Source organism: Cucurbita moschata, unplaced genomic scaffold (assembly GCF_002738365.1).
Source record: "Cucurbita moschata cultivar Rifu unplaced genomic scaffold, Cmos_1.0 Cmo_Scf00052, whole genome shotgun sequence".
In the NCBI taxonomy this organism is placed as follows: Eukaryota; Viridiplantae; Streptophyta; class Magnoliopsida; order Cucurbitales; family Cucurbitaceae; genus Cucurbita; species Cucurbita moschata.
Genome location: NW_019268568.1, coordinates 34,195 through 58,774, shown reverse-complemented (window position 1 = coordinate 58,774; position 24,580 = coordinate 34,195). Strand labels below are relative to the sequence as shown.

General features: G+C 33.3%; 1 protein-coding gene and 1 pseudogene across 1 annotated transcript; both read right to left on the bottom strand.

Annotated features, from left to right (window-relative positions):
• Nucleotides 1-2,237: 2,237 nt before the first annotated feature.
• Nucleotides 2,238-4,288, bottom strand: LOC111436252 (annotated as a pseudogene).
• A 17,455-nt stretch (nt 4,289-21,743) lies between these two features.
• Nucleotides 21,744-23,460, bottom strand: LOC111436229 (exopolygalacturonase-like). The gene is made up of 4 exons (XM_023073963.1): nt 23,288-23,460; nt 22,900-23,202; nt 22,275-22,793; nt 21,744-22,190 (listed from the first exon to the last, which is right to left on the bottom strand). The coding sequence occupies exons 1-4, from the start codon at nt 23,420-23,422 to the stop codon at nt 21,927-21,929; spliced, it is 1,221 nt and encodes a 406-aa protein (XP_022929731.1). The 5' UTR covers nt 23,423-23,460; the 3' UTR covers nt 21,744-21,926.
• Between the last annotated feature and the right edge of the window lie 1,120 nt (nt 23,461-24,580).

Genomic DNA, 24,580 nt, shown 5'->3' with positions numbered 1-24,580 from the left:
TTTGTTACATGATTTCTTCTTCATATAGATAGATATAGGATCTATGGAGCAATTACTTAGAAGTATATTTTGTGCAACAACCATTCCTATATGATAAACAGCCCTTCCTATATGATAAACAAGGATCCCATGATCCTGAACCAATCTTACCTGGGATCGCAAATCCCAAGTTTGTTTATGAAGAGCATATCTAATTATATTAGTGTCTATAATTGATTTCTTCTGCATAATACTAATCGATACGGTCTCATTGGTAAGTGCTACAAGATCTCGTACATTGGAACCCATGGTTATGGAACCGAATCCATTAGTATGGAACATTTTCTTTTCCAAGTGAAATCCCCTAGTATATGAAAGAGTGAAAAGAACTCCCACTGTGACCTCCTGAACAAAATCCTTTGAATCTCGAAATCTAGCCGTTGGATCTCCCCCAAAATTGGACACCATCTAGAAAACTCACAGATCATCACGTCCAACGGCTATGATTCATAACCAAGGTCGGTAAGGCTCTGATCGGAGTAGATATTTTCGACGAATTATCCAGAAAGCTCAATCTCCAAATCATGATGATTTTAGAGCTCTCAATGTATGTTTAAGCTTCCCCTATAAAGTCTGAAGTTGGAGCAATAGTTTGGAACAAGAATCGAGCACGGTCGAGCTCTCCATCGTAGGCAATAAGCATTTAGATTTTGGGTCTCCTACTCTCGGATTTCTTCCAAATTCGAGAGCACTTCTCCACCATTTGTCTTCAAACTTGTTTCTATAGTTTCTAAACAAGATTACCCACAAGTTCTATGAAGAAATCGAGTGCTGAAAGTGCCTAGAAACCATTCCCCCAATCCAACCTTCTATTAAAGAGCTTAAGGAAAACTCGAAAATCCAATCCGAGGATACATGATAATTCTTTGAGGAAGAACGATCCCAATAAGTTTTTGCACCTCCAAGAAATGTTTCCATAGAAGACCACAAAGAGAAATAACCTCATAAAATGTGCCCAATTGAAAAAAATCAGCTTCGGGCACAAACTTTGGGTCAATTTTGAATTCCTATCTACGTTCCCTTTTTCTTCAAATTAAGGATTCCTTTAGCTTCAGAGGAAGAAATTGAGTAACTTTGATGAAGGAATCGGGAGCTAAAACGTTGTAGAACAAGCTACCCAAGAGATCGAAGATCAGAGGTGTTGGGTTACTTGCAGACGGAGAGTGATTTCTCAAAATTAAGGTCCCACACTCCCTCGAAACCAGTTCCTTTAGCTTGAGGGAAGAATAAGAAAGAGGTTTCATGAAGAAATCGAGTCTTGAAAACCCCTAGAATCGGCTACCCAATAAGAAATCCTCTGTTTTAGCTCCGGCGAGAAAACTAATTTTGGAGAAACTTTGGAGGCTAATATCTTAGACTACGATCTACGAGAAGATATGAAATCAATCCCTAGCCCTTTTTTGGGATGCCATCTTTGACTTTCATGAAAAAATCGAGAGGAGAAATAATGTGATCCGAGTTATGGAAGGCGAGTTTCAAAAGGCGCTAATGGGCGCGCCTCTTCTTCCTGTGGTTTTAGGGCAAAAATCAATGTGGTTTAAGGTAGGGCCTATAATTAGTTTACCTTGACCGAGTTGGAGGACTATCTGTTGAACACAACTCCTTTCTTAAATTTATATACTATATAAATATACATCCCACCATTTTTAACAAATGGACGAAATATATCTATATCTATATATATATATCCTCAAAGAATTAAAAAATTAAATAATAATCCTCAAAAAATTTATTAAAAAAAAGAAAAGTTTTCAAAATTAAAAAAAAAAATATAGTTAAGAACAATTTGATCTTGAGTTTAGAGAGGGATCGTATGAAAATTTAGAAATACCATGATAAATCTATAATGTGATGTTTTAAATTTTAATTACTTTTAATTGGTGATCAATAATCCCAACTTTTCTTTATTATTACCTTAAATTAATATAATTTGAAAAAGTATTGACACTATTTCCATTGAAACCAACCTCCACAAATAGTATGATACTTCACTCGGGATCTTCTCCTCCTTCAAAAAGCAATGTAAGTCTCTTGAGTATTACCAACCTATACGTTATTTAATTCAGTTTTAAACAATTATGTCATATATGTGTGGTTGCCTTTATTATAGTATAAAAATAGAATAGTTAAGTATTATTTTTCTTAAAGGTAAAAAATACAATTATTGAAAACATGCCCAACACCATAGCCGGTTGTAAATCGAATTTTGAAAGCTAAAATAAAAATGATAGGAAGAATGGATTGAAACATTTGTCGGCGTCAAAAGATTATTCAATCAGTTGACGGAGTGGTCTCAGGTGGCGCTGGTTTAGCACAGATGGGAGAGTTTTGCTTTCCAAAAATGGTCGGTTTCACATTTGCACACTCAGACACAGCTGGCCCTTCTTTACCACTATAAGTGAGGTCAATATCAGCAATTTCCACCCCCCTCACATGGATTACTTTTACTGCAAACAAGTTTGACTGCAACCCGAGTAGAAGATGTACCCCTGATATTCTTGAAACTAACTTTGCTAATCTTAATGGCTGATGTTCAAAATAAACATTAATTAATACTTGTTCAAAAGATAATAAGTTGGAAACAAAGGAGGTTCGATTTTAATACATACCTTTCGGTTGCATTGATTCCATGGACAATATTCTTGATCTATGATGATAGGGTTAGCAACATTATCCATTTCAATATCTTCAAAATGCATGTAAGAGGCTGGGTATGAGACAGCAGAATCTCGCCATGATTTGATCTTGACACCATTTGTAGTACCGATTAATTTGCATTTCTTCACTGTAACTCCTACCACTTCTTTTTCAGTTTTATACTTGCCCAAGCTGCCTATTCTAATGCCATGTCCCGATCCGAAGTAACATCGCTGATGGTTATTTTTCTGTTAGTGCACCCTACAGATATACAATCATCTCCGGTTGCGATTACGGTATTGAGAATGTAAACGTCTTCTGAATCACCCAAGTGAATTCCATCGGTGTTGGGACTATGGTCTGGTGCAGTAATTTTCAGGTGATCGAAGGTAAGATTCTTGCCTGCGAAAACATTGATATGAAAATTCTTGCTACCCAAGCTACCTATGCTAATGCCATGTCCCGGTCTGCAAGTAACATCACTAATGGTTATTTTTCTGTTAGTGTATCCTACAGATATACAATCATCTCCTGTTGCGATTACGGTATTGAAAATATAAACGTCTTCTGAATCACCCAAGTGAATTCCATCGATGTTGGAACTATGGTCTGGTGTAGTAATTTTCAGGTTATCGAAGGTAAGATTCTAGCCGGCCAAAACATTGATATGAAAATTCTTGCTATCCGATGAAGTTATGTCCTTCACTATCGAATTTGTGATGAAATTGAACTTCAAATTCTGCTCATTTTAAACAAACAAAGAAAAAACACTCCCCGTGTCGAAGCATATAATGCTAACCCAAATTATGAGTTCATTTTAAATTAAAGTAGTTTGACATTTACTATGGAAAGCTTTTTGCATATTTTCTTCCCGTGGCAATCATTCTTTTCCCAATCGGCTTTTCCTTCTTCAGGTGGCAATCATTCTTTTCCCAACCAGCTTTTCCTTGCCATCGAAAACTCGAGTACCAGACAAAGTCAAATGATCGATGTATTCTATAACTAGCAACCCATCTCCTTCCGTGTCGGTAGAAGAAGCTTGTAATGTTCCTTCAACTAGAAGCTCAATAGGACTTTTACATGGACCTTTGAGCCTGGATGCACCTAATTGATAAGTTCCTTTTGGAATCAATACTTTACTTGGAGTAGCCGACGCACATGTTTCCTTCCATGCATCTGTTAAAGCCTGTGAATCCAACCCTTTCATTTGAGAAAAATATTCTGTACAAAATAATATTTTGGTTTATCAACTTAAACAAATGTACACGTACTTAGTAATATCAGCATTAGGTTTGACAACGAATGTTGTAACATCAAAAACACCGCTAGTAGCACCAGCAGTAGCATTAGACACCAACAATAACAGCAGTAGTATTAATGCCATAAACTTTGATATCAATCCCATCCTTTCTAGTTCACTTTGTCTCTTCTCCGTGGCCTTATTTTCTTTTGGTACAAATTCCCAAACTCTTTAAACTCTCCTTACATACAAACACAAAAATAACCGATTCAAACTGGCTAAATTTGTTAAAAGATAAGTACGTGGATTAAGGCAGGCCCAATAATTAGTTTTTTAAGATGGAGGACTTATAATTAGTTTTACCTTAAACATGGATTACTGGTTTGATTGAACATAATTCCTTCATTAAATTTCTATACTAGATAAATGTACATCCCAAGATTTTCAACAAATGAACAACAACAAAAAATATCCTCAAAGAGTTTATCAAAATTTTAAAAAATATATATATATTAGTTTTCAATCTCTATAGTATTACTCTCTACCTTTCTTACTTTTATTCCTATCTCACAAATTTTCCTCTTTTTCTCCAGATAAATATATTAATGAGAATGAATATTTTTTTATTTTATTATTATTAGCGTGTATCAAAAATATATTAAAACGATGGCATGGAAAAAATTTTCTTTAGTCATTTTTCAGCAATATTGGTCCGTTGAGGCCCGTCCATTCCCAATTCGTTAGTCGGGCTTATCCATTTCCAATCCTAATGGACAAACCCTTGATCCAATTTTCTCTCAATTCTTCACATGTCTTGTTACGTGATTGATACATTCTATTGGGCGCACTTGCAGTATATTTTTCAGAATCAGCTCTAGAGAATTTGTAATTTATTTTTTAGAATACGCTCTAGAATCACATTCATTCAGTATCAATTATCATTTGCGACATATAAATGCATAGAATTTTATTTGTGGTTTTCTTAATTATTCCGGATGAATGGAGTTGTAGGGTTGCTTGTGATACGTTATGGAGTACACTTGGATTGATCAAGCTCCCCTTCAGCTGTGTTTTTTTGAATCTTTATGCGGTCTCTTGCAGAAAATAGGTTGTAGCGTTTTGGCAGGGTTCCCTCTACCTCTTTAGGCTGTTCTTGTTCCTTTTGTCAATGAATTCCTTTAAAGTTTCTTTTCTAAAGGAAACAAGAAAAGAAACAAAATTGAGCCCAATGGTGTTATCCTCATAGATATTATTTTCCTTCCTCGGATGATAACCCACCGTGAATTATGAAGTTAATGGATATCATGTAAGTGGTATGGAATGAAATGATGAAACAAATTTAGAATTTCAGGCTATTTCGAGGTTGAACGACGCATCAGTGCACAGGCTTCATGCGCACGTGGAGGTGCGAGTAACCAAGGAGTGGGACATGTGGGTCAATGAGTGTAGTACGCATGTGGGTGGTGGAGGCTTATTTCAAGTTTTAGCTCGTTCTGTTCAACTCCTTTTGACCTATTTTATCAATATTAGCTTATACTAACCTTAAAAATCATTAGATATAGGTCAAATTAAGAGAATTTGTGACGAAATTACCATATTATGAACAATTATGAAAGCAAAGGAACTGACGATTCATGTAAGTAGTATCTCAAAGCTCCTAAACAAGCATGTTACCATGGGATTAAGAGCTAAAAACGTTGAATGTGTGTAAATGGCATGAGTTAAATAATAATAATAATAATCATGAATCCATTCATTAATTGTGAGCATATTAGAGAATCATGATTGGTAAGTATGATATGACTCTAGTTTATGCTTATGAACTATTTACAATATGGAGATGTGAATGAGTATTCTTAGTCTACTAATCCCTACGAAACCCGTGACCAATGCTATGTGTGCCAAGTTGGGAACAATAAATATTTATGACCAGAGAGTTTAGTGGACAAACCGTATTTGACTGAGAGTTAGCCTTACGTACGAGTCTAAAATTTGTAGTAAACATAAATAGAGCCAACAAATAAAACTTAAGGTTGTTAGAACAACTTAATATCAATAGGGAGGTCCTAGAGGTAATGGTTGGATGGTGGACTAATAGGGAGGTCCTAGTAGATGAGAGGTAATGGTTGGATGGAGGACTCTATCCCTTGGCTTTTTTGCTTTAATCTCAAATTAATTAATTGATGTTTTGATGATAACAAACCTACCTTGAGTTATTAATAATTCTCAGTATTTTTCCACAGTGTAACGTTGGGAATAACGATTTCAACGTCTTTTTTGGTTCACTCAAATTAGAGATAAAACGAAAAAGTTCCAGTCAAAACGAATACCCGACGTGATGATGTGGCGGCAAAATTGACATCATGGACTAATCAAATTCAAAACAAGATACTTGACGTGATGATGTGGTGACAAAATTGATGATGTGGTAACAAAATTGACATCATGAACCAGCTGCAAAATAGACATCATAGACCATTCGAAGTAGGACATTTATAAGTTCGTTATGGTAACAAAGGGTAGAGTTTTCAATTATATTTATAAAAGTTTTCTATTACTTCTAAATTAAAAGAGGAGTATTTAGATTATAAAATTATTTCAAGTACATTTATAAAATTTTTTGATTACTTTTAAATGAAAATAAATTATAATGATTTCATTTACCTTTATGAAAATTAAATTAGTTGTTACTTTTAATGAAAAAAAAAAACTTATAATGATTTTATTTACATTTATCAAAACTAGTTACTTTTTAAAAAGAAATTATAATGATTTCATTTTTGTGAAAGAAAATTATTTGAATTATAAAATCATTTAAGGAAAATTATTTGAATTATAAAATTACATTTACAATGATTTCAATTAGATTTATAAAACTTTTTCATATTTTTTTCATTAACATTTTTTTTAATTTCAATATGTTATATATATATATATTATAATAAAAATGAATTTAAAACGTTTTTAATATTTATTTAAAATTATATATATATATATATATATAAATGAAACATGGTCTATAATTTTTTACGATAACTTTAAAAATAAATAAATATTATTTTTCGTGGTTCACATTTTAGTGATCCGTATCAATTTCTATTTTTACAATTTGATCGCTATTTAAACTCATCATCTCTTCGTATTTTATAAAACACAACACAAAGAACATTTCACAATACACAAGTTTCATAGTTTCCTCGATCTAAACTTTTTTTTTTTAAACGCCTCCATTGTTGCTCTCTCCAAACTTCCAATTCTATTTTTTTTTATCTTATTCCTCAGAGAGATTCTATTGTATTGTGAGAAATTATAAATCTATTACTTCAGAGAGTTGTGGTGCGTTTCTATAAGTTTTCAGACAATTGTACCGGTTTGATCCTGAGTCGTAGAAAGGATTGAGTTTGCTCTTGAACTCGTAAAAAGAGCGGTGTACTGGTTTGATCCTGGGCCATGGAAAGGATTGAGTTTACTCTTGAACTCGTAAAAAGAGTGGTGTACCGGTTTGATCCTGAGTCGTAGAAAGGATTGAGTTTGCTCTTGAACTCGTAAAAGGAGCGGTGTAGCGGTTGGGCTCTGATCCGAGGAAAGAGTTAGAAAGTTTTATTCAAATTCCCAAGAGGTGCTTGGGGGGTGGAGTAGGTCGAGTTTGACCGAACCACTATTAAACTTTATATTTTCTAACCCTTTTCCCATTTAAATTCTAAATTATTGTTAAATTTTATTGCATGGTATCAAGTTTTTATTGTTATTAAAAAAAAAATTAATAATTACCTTGTTAAAACCCTATTCACCCCCTAGGGTTGTCATATCGATCCAACAATTGGTATCAGAGCAGGTTGCTCTTATTCATTTTTTTTATATAAACTTTATTTTTAGACATAATGGCAAATCTAAGTGTTAAAAACCGTTTTGTGAAGGACAATCAACTTCTAGACCTCCTTATTTTGATGGAACAAATTATACGTATTGGAAAGCCATAATGAAAACTTATTTGCAATCGATTGATTATGAATTATGGTTGAATGTTAGTAAAGGTCCTTACATTCCAATAAAAATTGTTAATAACATTGAGGAGCTTAAATTAGAGAATGAATTTGATGAACATGATATAAAAAAATGTTCTTTTAATGCTAGTGCTATAAATTATCTTTATTGTGCCCTAAGTAATGATGTAAGTAATGATGAATTTAATAACGTATCTATATGTTGTTCCACATATGAAATTTGGAAAACTCTTGCAGTAACTCGAGGGAACAAATCAAGTTAAAGAAACAAAAATGAGCATGTTAGCTCATAATAAAATGTATGCATATGAATCTCTAAGTGATCAAAAAGTAGCACATTTTTGCTTCATGGCTCATGGTGACAAAGAGGATGAAGGCATGGCTCATGGTAACAAAGAGGATGAAGAAGACGAGGTAATTCTTGAATCTCCTTCTTACGATGATTTATTTAAAGTTTTTGAGGAGATGCAACTTGATTTAGAAAAACTTGGTTCAAATATGTTATGCTTCAAAAGAAATATAAGGCTTCAATTATTAAAAATAAGTCTTTATTAAATAAAATTTATTGCTTAAAAGAGAATAATGTAAAATTTGATGTACCTGTGAAAAGCATGTATTTGATTGTGATGAGAAAACTGCATTAATTGATAAAATTAAATTTCTTGAGTATGATTGTCGTGAAAAAGATAAGTTAATTAAATTACTCAAAGAAAATGAATCAAATACTGATTCAAGAACTTGGTAAGGCTAAAGAGTCTATTAAAAAATTAATTATAGATGCTAAAAAATTAGATAAAATAATTGAAGCGGCCTTATGGTGATAAAAGAGGATTAGGCTATGTTGAATGAATGTTCTACTCCTTTAGGTTCTAAAACAATATATGTAAACCATCTCCCATTATGCGTAAGCCTAACACATGCAAATTTGTATCTCATGATAAATCTAGATTTGTGCCTATATGTCATTATTGTGGTGTTGAAGATCATACTAGACCTAATTGCTTAAAATTGAAACATTCTCAAAACATTATTTTGGGAAGAAAATTTTCTCAAAATATAAAATTTAACAATGTTTTAAGAAATAGTTTTTCTATTGAAAATAGAATACATAAACTTAGTCCAAGAAATAAATTCCTGCATGATGTTGTTTGCTTCTGGTGTGGTAAGTTTTTTTAATATGAATGCAAGCATGATTCCTAAATTTGTGAAAACTAACTTGTTAGGACTCAAACAAGTATGGGTACCAAAAGGTCAATTTTGAATATCTTTATTTATAGGTTTATTTGAAAGCCTCAAAAAAAAAAAAGTGCTATTTGGATAGTGGTTGCTCAAGACACATGATGGGAAACCAATCCAAGTTTGTGAATCAAATTTGTGAATCTTTTCAAGAAGGATGGCGGCTTAGTAACTTTTGGCAACAACAAGAAAGGTAAAATAATTGGTAAGGGTACTATAGGTAATGACTCTGGTACTCTCATCGAAAATGTACTTTTAGTTGATGGTTTAAAGCATGACTTACTTAGCATTAGTCAATTATGTGATAAAAGTTGTAGAGTTATATTTGATAAAAATAATTGCATAATTGAAAATGTTAATTGATAGAAAAGTGTTGTTTGTTGGAAATAGGGATAATAATGTGTACATTATTGATTTAAATGATTGTCCAACAAATGGTAAATGTCTTTTAGCTTTACATGATAATTCTTGGTTATGGAATACAAGATTAGTATCTCAAAAAATTCGTTAGTTAGAGGCCTTCCTAACTCTAAATTTGAAAAAGATAAAATATGTGATGCTTGTCGTGAGCAAACCAAGTCCTCTTCCAAATCTAAAAATGTGATTTCTACTACTAGACCTCTTCAACTATTATATATGACTTATTTGGCCCTTCTAAAATAGCTAGCTATGGAGGGAATTACTATGTCTAGTTAATGTTTTTTTTTTTCGAGATTTACTTGGATTTTGATGATAAAACATAAAAATGATGTTTCGAAAAGATTTGATAGTTTTGTAAAACAAGTCCAAAATGAAAAAGGTTTTTTAATTACTAAAATTAGGAGTGACCATCATGGAGGGGAATTTGATAGCGTAGCATTTGAAATTTTTTGTGAAGATAATGGTTTTTATCATGATTTCTCCTCTCCTAAAAAATCGTACTTTACAAGAATTTGCTACATCATTGTTAAATGAATATGATTTACCTAAATATTTTTTGGCGGAAGCTGTTAATACAGCATGTTAGGTTTCAAATAGAGTTTTAATTAGACCCTGTTTAGATAAAACTCCTTTGAACTTTGACATAATAAAATTCCAAATATTGGGTATTTTAAAATTTTTGGTTGCAAATGTTTTATTTTGAACAACAAAGAAAAGCTGGAAAAATTTGATTCTAAGACGGATATTGGTATTTTTCTTGGTTATTCATCTATTAGTAAAGTTTATAGAGTTTTCAATAAGAGAACTTTAGTTATAGAAGAATGTATTTGATGAATCTTGTAATGATATTTCTAATGAGTCTATTTGTAGGGACAAAGGAAAGGAAACTCTTTCCAGTAAAGAAGAAGTGAACTTAAATGAAAAGAAGAAAGAAAGTTCTTCATCAATGCCAAAAGTATGGAGGTATGCCTCATTTCATCCTAAGGACTTGATTATTGGTGATCCCAAACAAGGTGTGAAAACTCGTCCCTTTATTAATTTATTTAATAATCTTGCTTTTGTTTATCAAATTGAACCAAATCAATTTGAAAGGAACAAAGTTTGGAAATTAGTCCCTAGACCCTACTTCCATTATTGAAACCAAATGAGTTTTTAGAAATAAAATTGAGGAGGAACGTATAGACTATGAAGAAACTTTTGCACCCGTTGCTAGATTAGAAGCTATTAGAATGTTACTTGCATTTGCTTCTAACAAAAATTTTATATTATATCAAATGGATGTGAAAAGTGCATTCTTAAATGGTTATATTATGGAGGAAGTTTAGGTAAAACAACCTCCTGGATTTGAAAATTTTGATTTTCCACATCATGTCTGTTAAGGATATTTAGTAATAAATTATACTTTCCCGTATATATTATATTTGATATTTTATTATAAGGCAAATATCTAACATTTGCCTTATTACTATAGGTATCTTTCCATTTATTGTTATTTTCATTTATTACTATTTCCATATCCTTGTAATTTATTTGATTATAAATAAGATAACTTTCACACCATTTAGGTGTGGTGGATTCAGCAAACATTCACATGGTATCAGAGCCATTTTGGTTTAGCAGCCCGGATTCTTTCTTTTCAATGGCTTTTGAAATCTTCTACTGTTCTTCTCCACCACCACTGTTGGCTTTGACGCCGCAGGGGCAGTCGTCATGGCTACCACATGCAGAGCCGATTGATTATTCTTCGGCTCCACCCTTTTGACCTCCAAATCATCATTCGCCATACTCTGTACATACAACCTCACCTTTTCCAAACATAGCCTCCTTCATTTTCTTCCCAATTTTCCCTTCATCCTTCATCCTTCATCCTTCACAAAAACCCTAATCTTAGGATCTTCATCAGCATTCCTCTTCGAAAATATATAGAATCTCAATAAGCCCATCGACCTTCTGTAGAGATTTACCTTTGGAATCTGGGCGCCGCACTAGCATCTTCGCCAACCAAGTTGCCGCCGCCCTTCTCGCCAAAATTGGCTCCTTCGCCCCAATGTGGCGACTCTTCTAGCTGCCCTTCTCGCCAAAATTGGCTCATTCGCCCAATGTGGCGACTCTTCCGGCTTCAACATTGTCTTTGTCCCTTGCTCTAGGTTTCCCCTGCTACTTCTTGGGGTTAGACATATTCTCACCAGAGCCAAGTCAGCATCGTCGCTAAGCGACAATCCCTCTTCATGGGTTAGACATATTCTCACCGAAGCCAAGGCAGCATCGCCGCTGAGCGGCGACCTCTCTGCAGTTTTCGATGGCCAAGAAAGTGTTTCTCTACGCCTCCTCTGAACCAGGTTGTTAACATCTTCACGAAAAGTGTTTCTCAACCTCTTTGAATTTTTCAGATTCAAGCTTCACGTTCGTTTAAATCCGACGCTTAGCTTGCGGTGGGGTGTTAAGGATATTTAGTAATAAATTATAGTTTCCCGTATATATTATATTTGATATTTTATTATAAGGCAAATATCTAACATTTGCCTTATTACTATAGGTATCTTTCCATTTATTGTTATTTTCATTTATTACTATTTCCATATCCTTGTAATTTATTTGATTATAAATAAGATAACTTTCACACCATTTAGGTGTGGTGGATTCAGCAAACATTCACAATGTCTATAGGTTGAAAAAGGCTCTTTATGGCTTAAAACAAGCTCCAAGAGCTTGGTACGATAGACTTAGTAATTTTCTTATTGAGAATGATTTCAAAATGGGTAAGCTCGACACAACTCTCTTTATTAAAATTAAAGAAAAAGATATGCGATTAGTGCAAATATATGTGGATGATATTATATTTGATTCTATTAATCCTTCTTTATATGAAGTTTTATAGAACACAACACACAGAACATTTCATAATACACAAGTTTCATAGTTTCCTCGATCTGAACTTTTTTTTTAAAAGCTTCCATTGTTGCTCTCTCCAAACTTCCAATTCTATTTCTTTTTTATCTTATTCCTCAGAGAGATGTCTATTGTATTGTGAGAAAATTGTCATCTATTACTTCAGGGAGTTGTGGTGTGTTTCTATAAGTTTTCAGACAATTGTACCGGTTTGATCCTGAGCCGTGGAAAAGATTGATTTGTTCTTGAACTCGTAAAAAGAGTAGTGTACCGGTTTGATCCTGAGCCATGGAAAGGATTGAGTTTGCTCTTAAACTCGTAAAAGGAGCGGTGTAGCGGTTGGACTCGGATCCGAGGAAAGAGTCAGAAAGTTTTATTCCAATTCCCAAGAGGCGCTGGGGGAGTGGAGTAGGTCGAATTTGACCAAACCACTATAAAACTAAGGTGTAATATTTTCTAACCCTTTTCCTCCTTAAATTCTAAATTATTGTTAAGTTCTATTGCACTGTATAAGACTTTATTGTTATTAAAAAAAAATTAATAATTACATAGTTAAAACCCTATTCACCGCTGTAGGGTGGTCATATCCATCCAACACTATCCAACACTATCCCACCAAAAACCTAAAAATAACCCATTGTGAATAAAACTTAAAAAATTTCAAAAAAATAATAAAATCGGTTAATGATAAGTTAGCTAGTTGTGGACTAAATTAATTACTCATCATAATTATTTTTAATTTTTCTTTTTAGATAAATGTGAAGTAATAAGATCGAGATGACTGTGTAGTCGAGTTGGAGACTGAAGGATCCTACCTAGACCCGTAATTTGGTCGAGGCCCGTTCATGCCCAATTGGTTAGTCGGGCTTGTCCATTTCCAATCCTAATGGACAAACCCTCGATCCAATTTTCTCTCAATTCTTCACATGTCTTGTTACGTGATTGATACATTCTATTGGGCGCACTTACCGTATATTTTTCAAAATCAGCTCTAGAAAATTTGTAATCTATATTTTAGAATCCGCTCTAGAATCAATATAAATGTATAGAATTTTATCAGTGGTTTTCTCAATTATTCCGGTGAATGGAGTTGTAGGGTTGCTTGTGATACGTCATGCGTAGTACACTTGGATTGATCAAGCTCCCCTTCAGCTGTGTTTTTTTTGGATCTTTATGCGATCTCTTGCAGAAAATAGGTTGTAGAGTTTGGGCAGGGTTCCCTCTACCTCCTTAGGCTGTTCTGGTTCCTTTTGTCAATGAATTCCTTTAAAGTTTCTTTTCTAAAGGAAACAAGAAGAAAAACAAAATTGAGCCCAATGCTGTTATCCTCCAAGACATTATTTTCCTTTCTGGGATGATAACCCACCGTGAATTATGAAGTTAGTGAATATCATGTAAGGGGTATGGAATGAAATGATAAAAAAAACTTAGAATTTCAGGCTATTTCGAGGTTGAACGACGCATCAGTGCACTGGCTTCACGCGCACGTGGAGGTGCGAGTAACCAAGGAGTGGGACATGTGGGTCAACGAGTGTAGTACGCATGTGGGTGGTGGAGGCTTATTTCAAGCTTCAGCTCGTTCTGTTCAACTCCTTTTGACCTGTTTTATCAATATTAGCTTATACTAACCTTGAAAATCATTAGATATAGGTCAAATTAAGAGAATTTGTGACGAAATTACCATATTATGAACAATTATGAAAGCAAAGGAATTGACGATTCATGTAAGTAGTATCTCGAAGCTCCTAAACAAGCATGTTACCATGGGATTAAGAGCTAAAAACGTTGAATGTATGTAAATGGCATGAGTTAAATAATAATAATAATAATAATAATCATGAATCCATGCATAAAATGTGAGCATATTAGAGAATCATGATTAGTAAGTATGATGTACGACTCTAGTTTTTGATTATGAACTATTTACGATATGGAGATGTGAATAAGTATTCTTAGTCTACTAATCCCTGCAAAACTCGTAACCAATGCGATATGTGCCAAGTTGAGAACAATAAATATTTATGACCAGAGAGTTTAGTGGACAAACCGTATTTGACCGAGAGTGAGCCATACGTACGGAGTCTAAAATTTGTAGTAAACATAAATAGAGCCAACAAATAAAATTTAAGGTTGCTAGAACACCTTAATATCAATAGGGAGGTTCGAGTAAAGCCGATATTGTATTAAATTTATATTTAACATATCATTTATTTTTTAAAAATTTAATTTTGTCAGAGATTTATTAAACACAAATGGAAATTTCAAATATTTATAAGCCAGATCTATTTATTTATTTATCTTTTTAGAATCTAAAAATTAACTAGACACAAAATTTTGAGATTAATTACGGTATATTTAACGAAATGTATGAGCTTAAAGTATATTTTCTTACATTTAAAAATATTTTAAAGAGTTTCAAAGGTCAATTCAAACAAGCTTTGAGAATAATTAGTTGGTTTCTTTATATGTATAGATGCACATTACTCCATACGAAGGTGAGTTACTACCTTACAAAAAGTAGCCAATTTTATAGAATTAGTACCATTTTTGAATGCAAGTTTTTTTTTATTCAACATTGATACTAGACATGTATGGTTTAACTACTATATGGATCCCCTTTGACATTTGATCATTTTAATATCTCTACATTCTAAATGTTCGTTGTTTTTTGTTCTTGTATTTTTAAATTTGATTCATTTTGATCTATATACTTTTTAAACACGACTACTTGACTTTCTGTTTACAAAATTCTAACCTATGTTTTATACCTAATGGAATCCATTTAATACGTGTAGACTATATTTTACGAATGATGAGATGAAAATGAAACTGAAGAGATTAAGATGAGCCCTTGGGACCAAAATAGACCTATTGAAAAGGAATAGACAAAAGTAATTTAAATCTATTAAAAATAAAATAATCCAAGTTATCCTTCTCACTTAAAATAACTTTTAGACATTTGTAATAAGTTTATTATGGTAGGCGTTGCATTAGAGCATTTCGATGTGTTACTATTCCCATGTTCCAACGTTATCCAAGTGCTATTAAATTCATGTCTAATCAGATGAATCTAACACGCTAAGAATATATTTTTCGTAGAGTTAGCAAAACTTTATTAGTAATAATTTTTGACGCACTATTTGATCCAAATAGATGGGAAATGATAGTTTCATTAATATATCAACTGGTTCAATCTATAGTGTATCTCCAAGAAAACAGGAATGACGGATAAACATTATAGATCAACTAGTTCCAACGTGCATAAACTTGGTGTTTAATCTGAAGAAATGTCGTGAGAATTTATGTCTTAAAATCTCGTAATTAATAATTTGATTTAAAATTTTTTATTTACAGTTTAACATTATCCATCCTATGAAAAATTGAAAGTTATTAGTGTTATGTCGTTGACCTAGGGAAAGATCATGTTTAAGTAGTAATATAAATGGTTTATAAAATATGGATAAAGTTGGGTGCTTTATTCTCATAACATTGTTGTTATGAGCCACCATTGTTACAAATGATTTGATCCAAGTCTTTCAAGTGAAAATATGAGTAGAGATACCTCGTCGAATGAGTTTGTGTAGGACTAAACCAAAATAATTTATCTATTTTTCTTTTTAATAAATTTTTTTCTTGAGAAGATTAATATTTTACTGTATGATCATATGCAACTCGATCTTAATTCTAAGTGAGCTACGAACTCTACTTATTAGGGTTTATCATTTGATTTGTAAGGTGAGAACAACTTTCATAACCAATTCAATATGTCTTCCATTTTAGAGACTAACCAAACAGAGAGTTGAGAACATGTCTTATGAAATGTAATTCAGTAATTTTCATATCAAGTAAGTAGAAGAGTAGTTTTCTAAGTGATGACATGAGAAATTGAATAAAAGGTCCCTACTCTCTTATCATGGTTGGATCATAAACAATTGTTCTTTCAAGAATTTGTGGTAATTAACGACTTAAATATAGTTACAAGGGCAAAACAAACTTTTGACCTAACCATAATTATCGTAAGCTCTTAAAGGATCCAGTAATAATTTCATCTATGACACAACTTGTCGTGCAACGTATAGGAGTGCAACTCTAGATTTATGGTGGAGTGACGTATAATTAGTGAATTATAATTGAATAAGAGAAGAATTTAAATAATTGACCGTTTAATATGTAGGTTCATAAACATATTAAATATAAAAAAAAATGTTTTATTTATTAAAGAGTTCAAATTAATATTTAATACATTGTATATATAAACTCTAAAAAACAAAATTATATTATAATATATTAATAAAATAATTAATGTATTTTAAATACATTCAAATAATTATTGTTGAAGTAATGTTGTCACATGGTAAGCATTTTAATTTCATATTTGTAATATTTGATTTGCAAACTTGATGGTTTAAGTATATTTGAAGCATTAAATTTTAGATTTTTTCTTTCATTTTAAGTCAGAATGTCATAAAAGTTTCATCATGAAAAGTCCGTCATAGAAAGTTTTATACTCCTCAATTCTCGACATTATATTAATCGATTTAGGAAAAGTCCATAAGTATATTCAACTATCCATACAAAAATCACATTCACATTCACAGTTCGAATTTCCTAATAAATTTACATTTTTCATGTTTCAAGTGGCTTAAAAACACATCCAAATCCACACATTTACGGACCTGTGCAGGTAAGGGAGACAAATCTTGGATTTTAGGTTGTCGTATCGCTCTCGGGCCTTCTACTATAGGTGAACCACACTTATACAACCCCCACGGCCCAATACATGCAGTCCATGCCGGAACGTATCACCCAGTGTGACTCAACCCAACCCATACAGCCCACGCTTAACTTGAATAATGACCCACCTCATTCCCGCGTTGACGCGGCTTGGCGGCGCAGTGGACTCGGCTTCTCAGCTTAGACAGCTTGTTTAAAAATTATATACCATTTCCTAGTTTTGGACCTTCCTAAAACCATTTTTACCTTATCTAAGGCATTTGAGATCGGTAAGACTCCTACTTATCCAAATTTAGTTAGTTGTAGGACTTATGTTAGAAATAATCATCATGTTTAGTTAAGCTAAGAGGTTTAAATGCCATAAGCATGTTGTATGAATTGATATAGGTGAGAATTAAGCATTGGAATATAGTTTTCGAAGCGGCTATCGAGTAATTAGTAACTTCGGCCAAGGCCAACCTTGAAGTGGTCTTACGGTTGGAGTTAGCTAATTGGTTGATGTATGATGGTGCATGCATCATATTAATTATGTGATGCTTATATGATCTTTGTATTGCCATGTATGCATGTGATATCCATTACACTATATTATGAATGAAATGAAATTCCATGTATGAAATGTTATGTCTTACCATATAAGTTATTTGATGGATTACGTGATATATGCCATGTATACATGATCCATATATGAAATATGTTATGGAGGGAAAGAGAAACGAAACGAAACAACTATTATGTTAGGAATGAAAATCATGGGACCTCATGCATGTATGTATGTCATGTACATCGGGATACTTCCCCGTAATGTTATGCTAGTACGGATGCGTACCTTCGATATTTATGTTTGTCATGATATCATGTGGGTCTTTCCTTTTCTGAGGCATCCAGTGACGTGTAATATTTTGTCCCAACCAAGTCCGGCCCAAGGGGTACGTGTACGAGCCCGCCTAGTGGGTCCATGAGCGTGTACGTGGGCCGTGAGTGAAAAAGTACCATGCATCAAACCCTATCCGAAACTAGAAAGAGCCCAAGGTCATGTTACGGTTTTAAAAGATAGATCTCAATCATGTATTATTCTGTGTGACTGCTTTACTAACTCGAATAGTGGGTTGACTTACCGAGAATTTCTTAAAATACTCAAGTCACATGTTACCCTATATTTTTCAAGTAAAGCCAAAACTCTCATGCACGAATGACGATGAACACTGAAAAGACCATGGAAGTTAGGATAGATCATGATTGGACAGCACCATTGAATTTAATTAGTAGTTGGTAGGTATTTTGTGCCAATTTGTTTTATGTTAAAAACCATGTTATATTTATTTATGTTTCGAACTGAATATGTAAGTCAATGCCTTTATTTTAAAAGTATTTATTATGAATTTCTGCCTATGTGATCAAAGCATGCGAGGGTAACGTCACTAATTAACCTTAAAAAATTAGGGGCATTACCGATAATTTTTTGTTTTAAACCGTTGAAAATAGTAAAATATCAAGATTATTCCTAAAGTAAATTAGTTTGTGATAGAATTAAAAACCTAGCTTAAAATTTCTTTCATTCATTAATATAAATATAATAATTAATAATAACGAACTTAAAATAAAAATTGACTATAAGGAAACTCTATGGATGGTTTTATATAGATTAGGGTATTTTAGTTGATTGAAAGGAAATACCCGTAAGAACGAGTTGAGTTGACTTAGTAAGACGTTACATTAAATAGACTCAGAGTAGGATTAGTTGTTTTTTAGTTATTTTAAAAGCTTGATAATTAACTTAAAAAAAAATCAATTTAACCAACCTAATGAAATGGTAGTTTGAGGAACGAATGTTTATGAGGTTAATCTAATTTGTCTAAGTAATAGTGTAACGCCCCTAATTTTCTTACCTAGATCAGACACGTAATTACACGCATGCCTTTAATAACATATGCGAAAATCTAAATAAAACATTTTAAAGGAAGCCATGAACTTATATGTTTAATTTAAAACAATAAATAAAAATAATAACGTCGTCAAAATCAAACATTAACATAGATTTTTAGTACAAAAATGAAAAGCTACCTATGGAATTATTAATTGAAAACAATGCATACTACCGTCCTATCTCAGCTTCCATGACCATTCCAGCATTCATCGTTATCCGTGCATGGACGCTTTACCTTTACATGAAAAATAAGGGCAGCATGTAGCTCGAGTATTTTAGTAAATACTCAGTAAGTAATCTCATTGTTGGAGTCAGGTAATGCAAACATACACATACATGATGGAACCTATCTTTTAAAACAACGTATCATGAGCTTGAGTTCTGTCCAGTTTAGGTAGGGTGGGATGTGTGGTACTTCTCCATACACCGCCCACGCACGCACACATGGACCTAACAGGCAGACTCGTATACGTACCCCTGGGTCTGGCTTCATCGAGCTAAACACGCTAATGCGTCGCTGGACACCACAGAGTGAAAGGCTCACATGATGTGATGATGAACAAAATTATCGAAGGTATGCGTCTGTACTAACATAACATAACGAGGAAATATCCTAATGCACATGACATTGATAAATGCGTAGTAGTTTAAAATCATAGCATATAATAAGAATCATTTCGTTTTTCCTTTCATTCATGTCATAGTACACATATGAATCATGTATGAATAGTACTTATCACGACTTATATCACACACATTCATAACATGGCTTCACATGGCATTACATATCATGACGTAGCATGGAATCACACACATTCATAACATGACATCATAGGTCATCACATAACATACTTAAAATAGCATAACATTCCCAATTCTGTGCATGTAGGAAATTTCAACCAACAAATCCTTCCAACCAACAAAAGTAGAGTCACTCACTTGTTTAGCCTTGATTCCCTGTTGAACGATGAAAGTTCCACATTTGCTAATTTTGGGAATGATCGTTGGTTTATAACCAAGGAATACTCTATCCATTGGTGTGAGGCCTTTTGGGGAAACCCAAAGCAAAGCCACGAGAGCTTATGCTCAAAGTGGACAATATCATACCATTGTGGAGAGTCGTGTTCGTCTAACCTCCCTAACTATTTTATAGGTGTTCTTCGGACATAATATTAAATTTAGTTTAGCTAAACATATTGATTCCTCCTAGTTTTAGCTATAAAAAAAAAATTAAATTTGAGCAAATAGGAGTCCTACGAACTTAAAATGCCCTCAATAAGGTCAAAAACAACTTTAGAAGGGTCGAAAATGTTGGAAATGGTAATAAAATTGGCGTCTCGATTTTAAACACTTTTTTTTACTGTTTTATACACTTCTTTTCTTCGACATTCTATTCTAAATCTTCAAGGTTGATCATTCCCCAAGAGAATTTTACTGTTTTATACACTCCTTTTCTTCGACATTCTATTCTAAATCTTCAAGGTTGATCATTCCCCAAGAGAATTTCGAAAAACTTAATTCGGGACTTTTGAAGCACGTGCTAAAAATACTGAGTAATTTTCGACATTCTATTCTAAATCATCAAGGTTGATCATTCACCGAGAAAATTTCCGGATTAGGGTTTTCTAAATGAGGGTTTCGATTTTAAGCACTTTTTTACTGTTTTATAACAACTTTTCTTCGACATTCTATTCTAAATCATCAAGCTTGATCATTCCTCCTAAGGAAACTTTCGAAAAACATCGATCGTTACTAAGTTTTTTTAGCACGTGCTTCAAACGTCCTAGATTAGGGTTTTCATTTTAAGCACCTTTTTACTGTTTCATACACTCATCTTCTTCGACATTTTCTTCTAAATCATCTAGCACTAACATTTTGACTAGAGAGAGTAGGGGCCTCTCATGGTCGAGGCTTCTCGAGTCGATCTTCCTCCTCGTCAAAGCTTTTCTACTAATAAGCTGACATTTTAGTGACCAATGGAGGCTGAATCGGACTCCCTTTCTCCTTAGAAATTTTTTTGCATTGTAAAATCCTGTGTTTCTATGGACATCATTTCTATTCAAATTAGAATTCTAAACTCTCTACGCCCTCTGGAATAAGATATTTTTTTGAAACAAGCAAATCATAATAGTAAGATATTTTCTGAAACAAGCAAATCATAATGATTGCTGGTTTTATTTTCATTCGTTTTTGCTATATTGCAATGGATTCAGCAAAACTCTTCTTAAAGGATAGCCTTTTTCTTGATAGCTTTGATTAATTTGGTACTTATACTTATGAACTAATGAAATATCTACGATTTTATTTTCCTTTATTACTCTTGTCCTCTGTAAGTTAATTCCAATATAGTTTATTTTGAATTAAATTATAAAGGGAGCCTTTGTCCTTAATATTTCTTTTTATAAACGGTATATTTTATATAATAGATTTTGAAATTTTAATGGTGTATTCCATGTATTTTTAAAATTATTTATTAATGCTTTCCTTTTGTAATTTTTCCATGGTAAGGAACCTCCACAAACAGTTTGATACTAAACTCATGATCTTCTCCTCCTTCAAAGGAATGTCAATTATGTAGGACTCATGATCTTCTCCTCCTTCAAAGGAATGTCAATTATGTAGGAGCGACTTTATTATAGTAGAAAATTAAAATCGTTAAGTATTATTTCTCCTAAATGTAAAAAATACAATAATTGAAAACATGCCCAACATCATGCCATGTTGTAAGTCGAATTTTGAAAGCTAAAATAAAAATGATAGGAAGAATGGTATGAAACATTTGTCGGCGTCAAAAGATTATTCAATCAGTTGACGGAGTGGTCTCAGGTGGCGCTGGTTTAGCACAGATGGGAGGGTTTTGCTTTCCAGAAATGGTCGGTTTCACATTTGCACACTCAGACACAGCTGGCCCTTCTTTACCACTATAAGTGAGGTCAATATCAGCAATTTCCACCCCCTCACATGGATTACTTTTACTGCAAACAAGTTTGACTGCAACCGGAGTAGAAGATGTACCCCTGATATTCTTGAAACTAACTTTGCTAATCTTAATGGCTGATGGAACCTGGATGTTCAAAATAAACATTAATTAATACTTGTTCAAAAGAAAATAAGTTGGAAACCAACGAGGTTCGACTTTAATACACACCTTTCGGTTGCATTGATTCCATGGACAATATTCTTGATCTATGATGATAGGGTTGGCAACATTTTCCATTTCAATATCTTCAAAATGCATGTCAGAGGCTGGGTATGAGACGGCAGAATCTGGCCATGATTTGATCCTGACACCATTTGTAGTACCGATTAATTTGCATTTCTTCACTGTAACTCCTACTACTTCCTTTTCAGTTTTATACTTGCCCAAGCTGCCTATGCTAATGCCATGTCCCGGTCCGCAAGTAACATCACTAATGGTTATTTTTCTGTTAGTGTATCCTACAGATATACAATCATCTCCCGTTGCAATTGCGGTATTGAGAATGTAAACGTCTTCTGAATCGCCCATGTGAATTCCATCGGTGTTGGGACTATTGTGTGGTGCAGTGATTTTCAGGTGATCGAAGGTAAGATTCTTGCCGGCCAAAACATTGATATGAAAATTCTTGCTATCCAACGAAGTTATGTCCTTCACTATCGAATTTGTGATGAAATTGAACTTCAAATTCTGCCCATTTTAAACAAACAAAGAAAAAACACTCCCGCGTTAAAGCATATAATTTCTAACCCAAATTATGAGTTCTTTTTATAATTGAAGTAGTATGAGCATTTACCATGGGAAGCTTTTTGCATTCTTTCTTCAGGTGGCAATCATTCTTTTCCCAACCAGCTTTTCCTTGGCCATCGAAAACTCCAGTACCAGCCAATGTCAAATGATCGACGTATTCCATAACAAGCAACCCATCTCCTTCCGTATCGGAAGGAGAAGCTTGTAATGTTCCTTCAACTAGAAGCTCAATAGGACTTTTACATGGACCTTTGAGCCTGGATGCACCTAATTGATAAGTTCCTTTTGGAACCAATACTTTACTTGGAGTAGCCGACGCACATGCTTCCTTCCATGCATCTGCTAAAGCCTGTGAATCCAACCCTTTCATTTGAGAAAAATATTCTGTACAAAATAATATTTTGGTTTATCAACTTAAACAAATGTACACGTACTTGAGTAACATCAGCATTAGGTTTGGCACCAAATTTCGTAATATCAAAAACACCGCTAGTAGCATCAGCGGTAGCATTAGACACCAACAACAGCAGCAGCGGTATTAGTGCCATAAACTTTGATATCAATCCCATCCTTTCTAGTTCACTTGTCTCTTCTACTTTGCCTTATTTTCTTTCTTAGAAATAAGAATGGATTTGAATGTATTCACCCACTCAAACCCTCTTTATATACAAACACAAAAATAACCGATTCAAACTAGCTAAATTTGTTAAAAGATAATTATGTGGTTTAAGGCAGGTCCTATAATTAGTTTTGCCTTAAAGGAGGGAGGAATGGTTTGGTTTGGTTGAACATAACTCCTTCGTTAAATTTATATATTAGATAAATGTACATCCTACTATTTTCAACAAATGAACCACGATAAAAATTATCCTGAAAGAGTTTATCAAATTTAATATATATTAGTTTTCAAACTCTATAGTATTACTCTCTACTTTTCTTACTTTTATTTCTATCTCACAATTTTTCCTCGTTTTCAGGAGAGAAATATATTAATGAGAATGAATATTCTTTATTTTATTATTATTAGCGTGTATCAAAAATATATTAAAACGATGTGATGGAAAGAAATTTCTTTAGTCATTTTTCAGCAATATTGGTCGGTCGAGGCCCGTTCATGCCCAATTGGTTAGTCGGGCTTGTCCATTTCCAATCCTAATGGACAAACCCTCGATCCAATTTTCTCTCAATTCTTCACATGTCTTGTTACGTGATTGATACATTCTATTGGGCGCACTTGCGGTATATTTTTCAGAATCAGCTCTAGAAAATTTGTAATTTATTTTTTAAGAATCCGCTCTAGAATCAATATAAATGTATAGAATTTTATCTGTTGTTTTCTCAATTATTCCGGATGAATGGAGTTGTAGGGTTGCTTGTGATACGTCATGCGGAGTACACTTGGATTGATCCAGCTCCCCTTCAGCTGGGTTTTTTTGGATCTTTATGCGGTCTCTTGCAGAAAATAGGTTGTAGAGTTTGGGCAGGGTTCCCTCTACCTCCTTAGGCTGTTCTTGTTCCTTTTGTCAATGAATTCCTTTAAAGTTTCTTTTCTAAAGGAAACAAGAAGAGAAACAAAATTGAGCCCAATGCTGTTATCCTCCAAGATATTATTTTCCTTTCTGGGATGATAACCCACGGTGAATTATGAAGTTAGTAGATATCATGTAAGGGGTATGGAATGAAATATGAAAAAAAAAATTAGAATTTCAGGCTATTTCGAGGTTGAA

Excerpts from the sequence above, each read along its gene's own strand:
- LOC111436229 (XM_023073963.1), bottom strand. The coding sequence starts at position 23,422 with ATGGGATTGATATCAAAGTTTATGGCACTAATACCGCTGCTGCTGTTG. Across the intron at positions 23,203-23,287 it reads CTAATGCTGATGTTACTCAA|GCTTTAGCAGATGCATGGAA; the intron begins GTACGTGTACAT and ends TTGGATTCACAG. Across the intron at positions 22,794-22,899 it reads AATGCAAAAAGCTTCCCATG|AATTTGAAGTTCAATTTCAT; the intron begins GTAAATGCTCAT and ends TAAAATGGGCAG.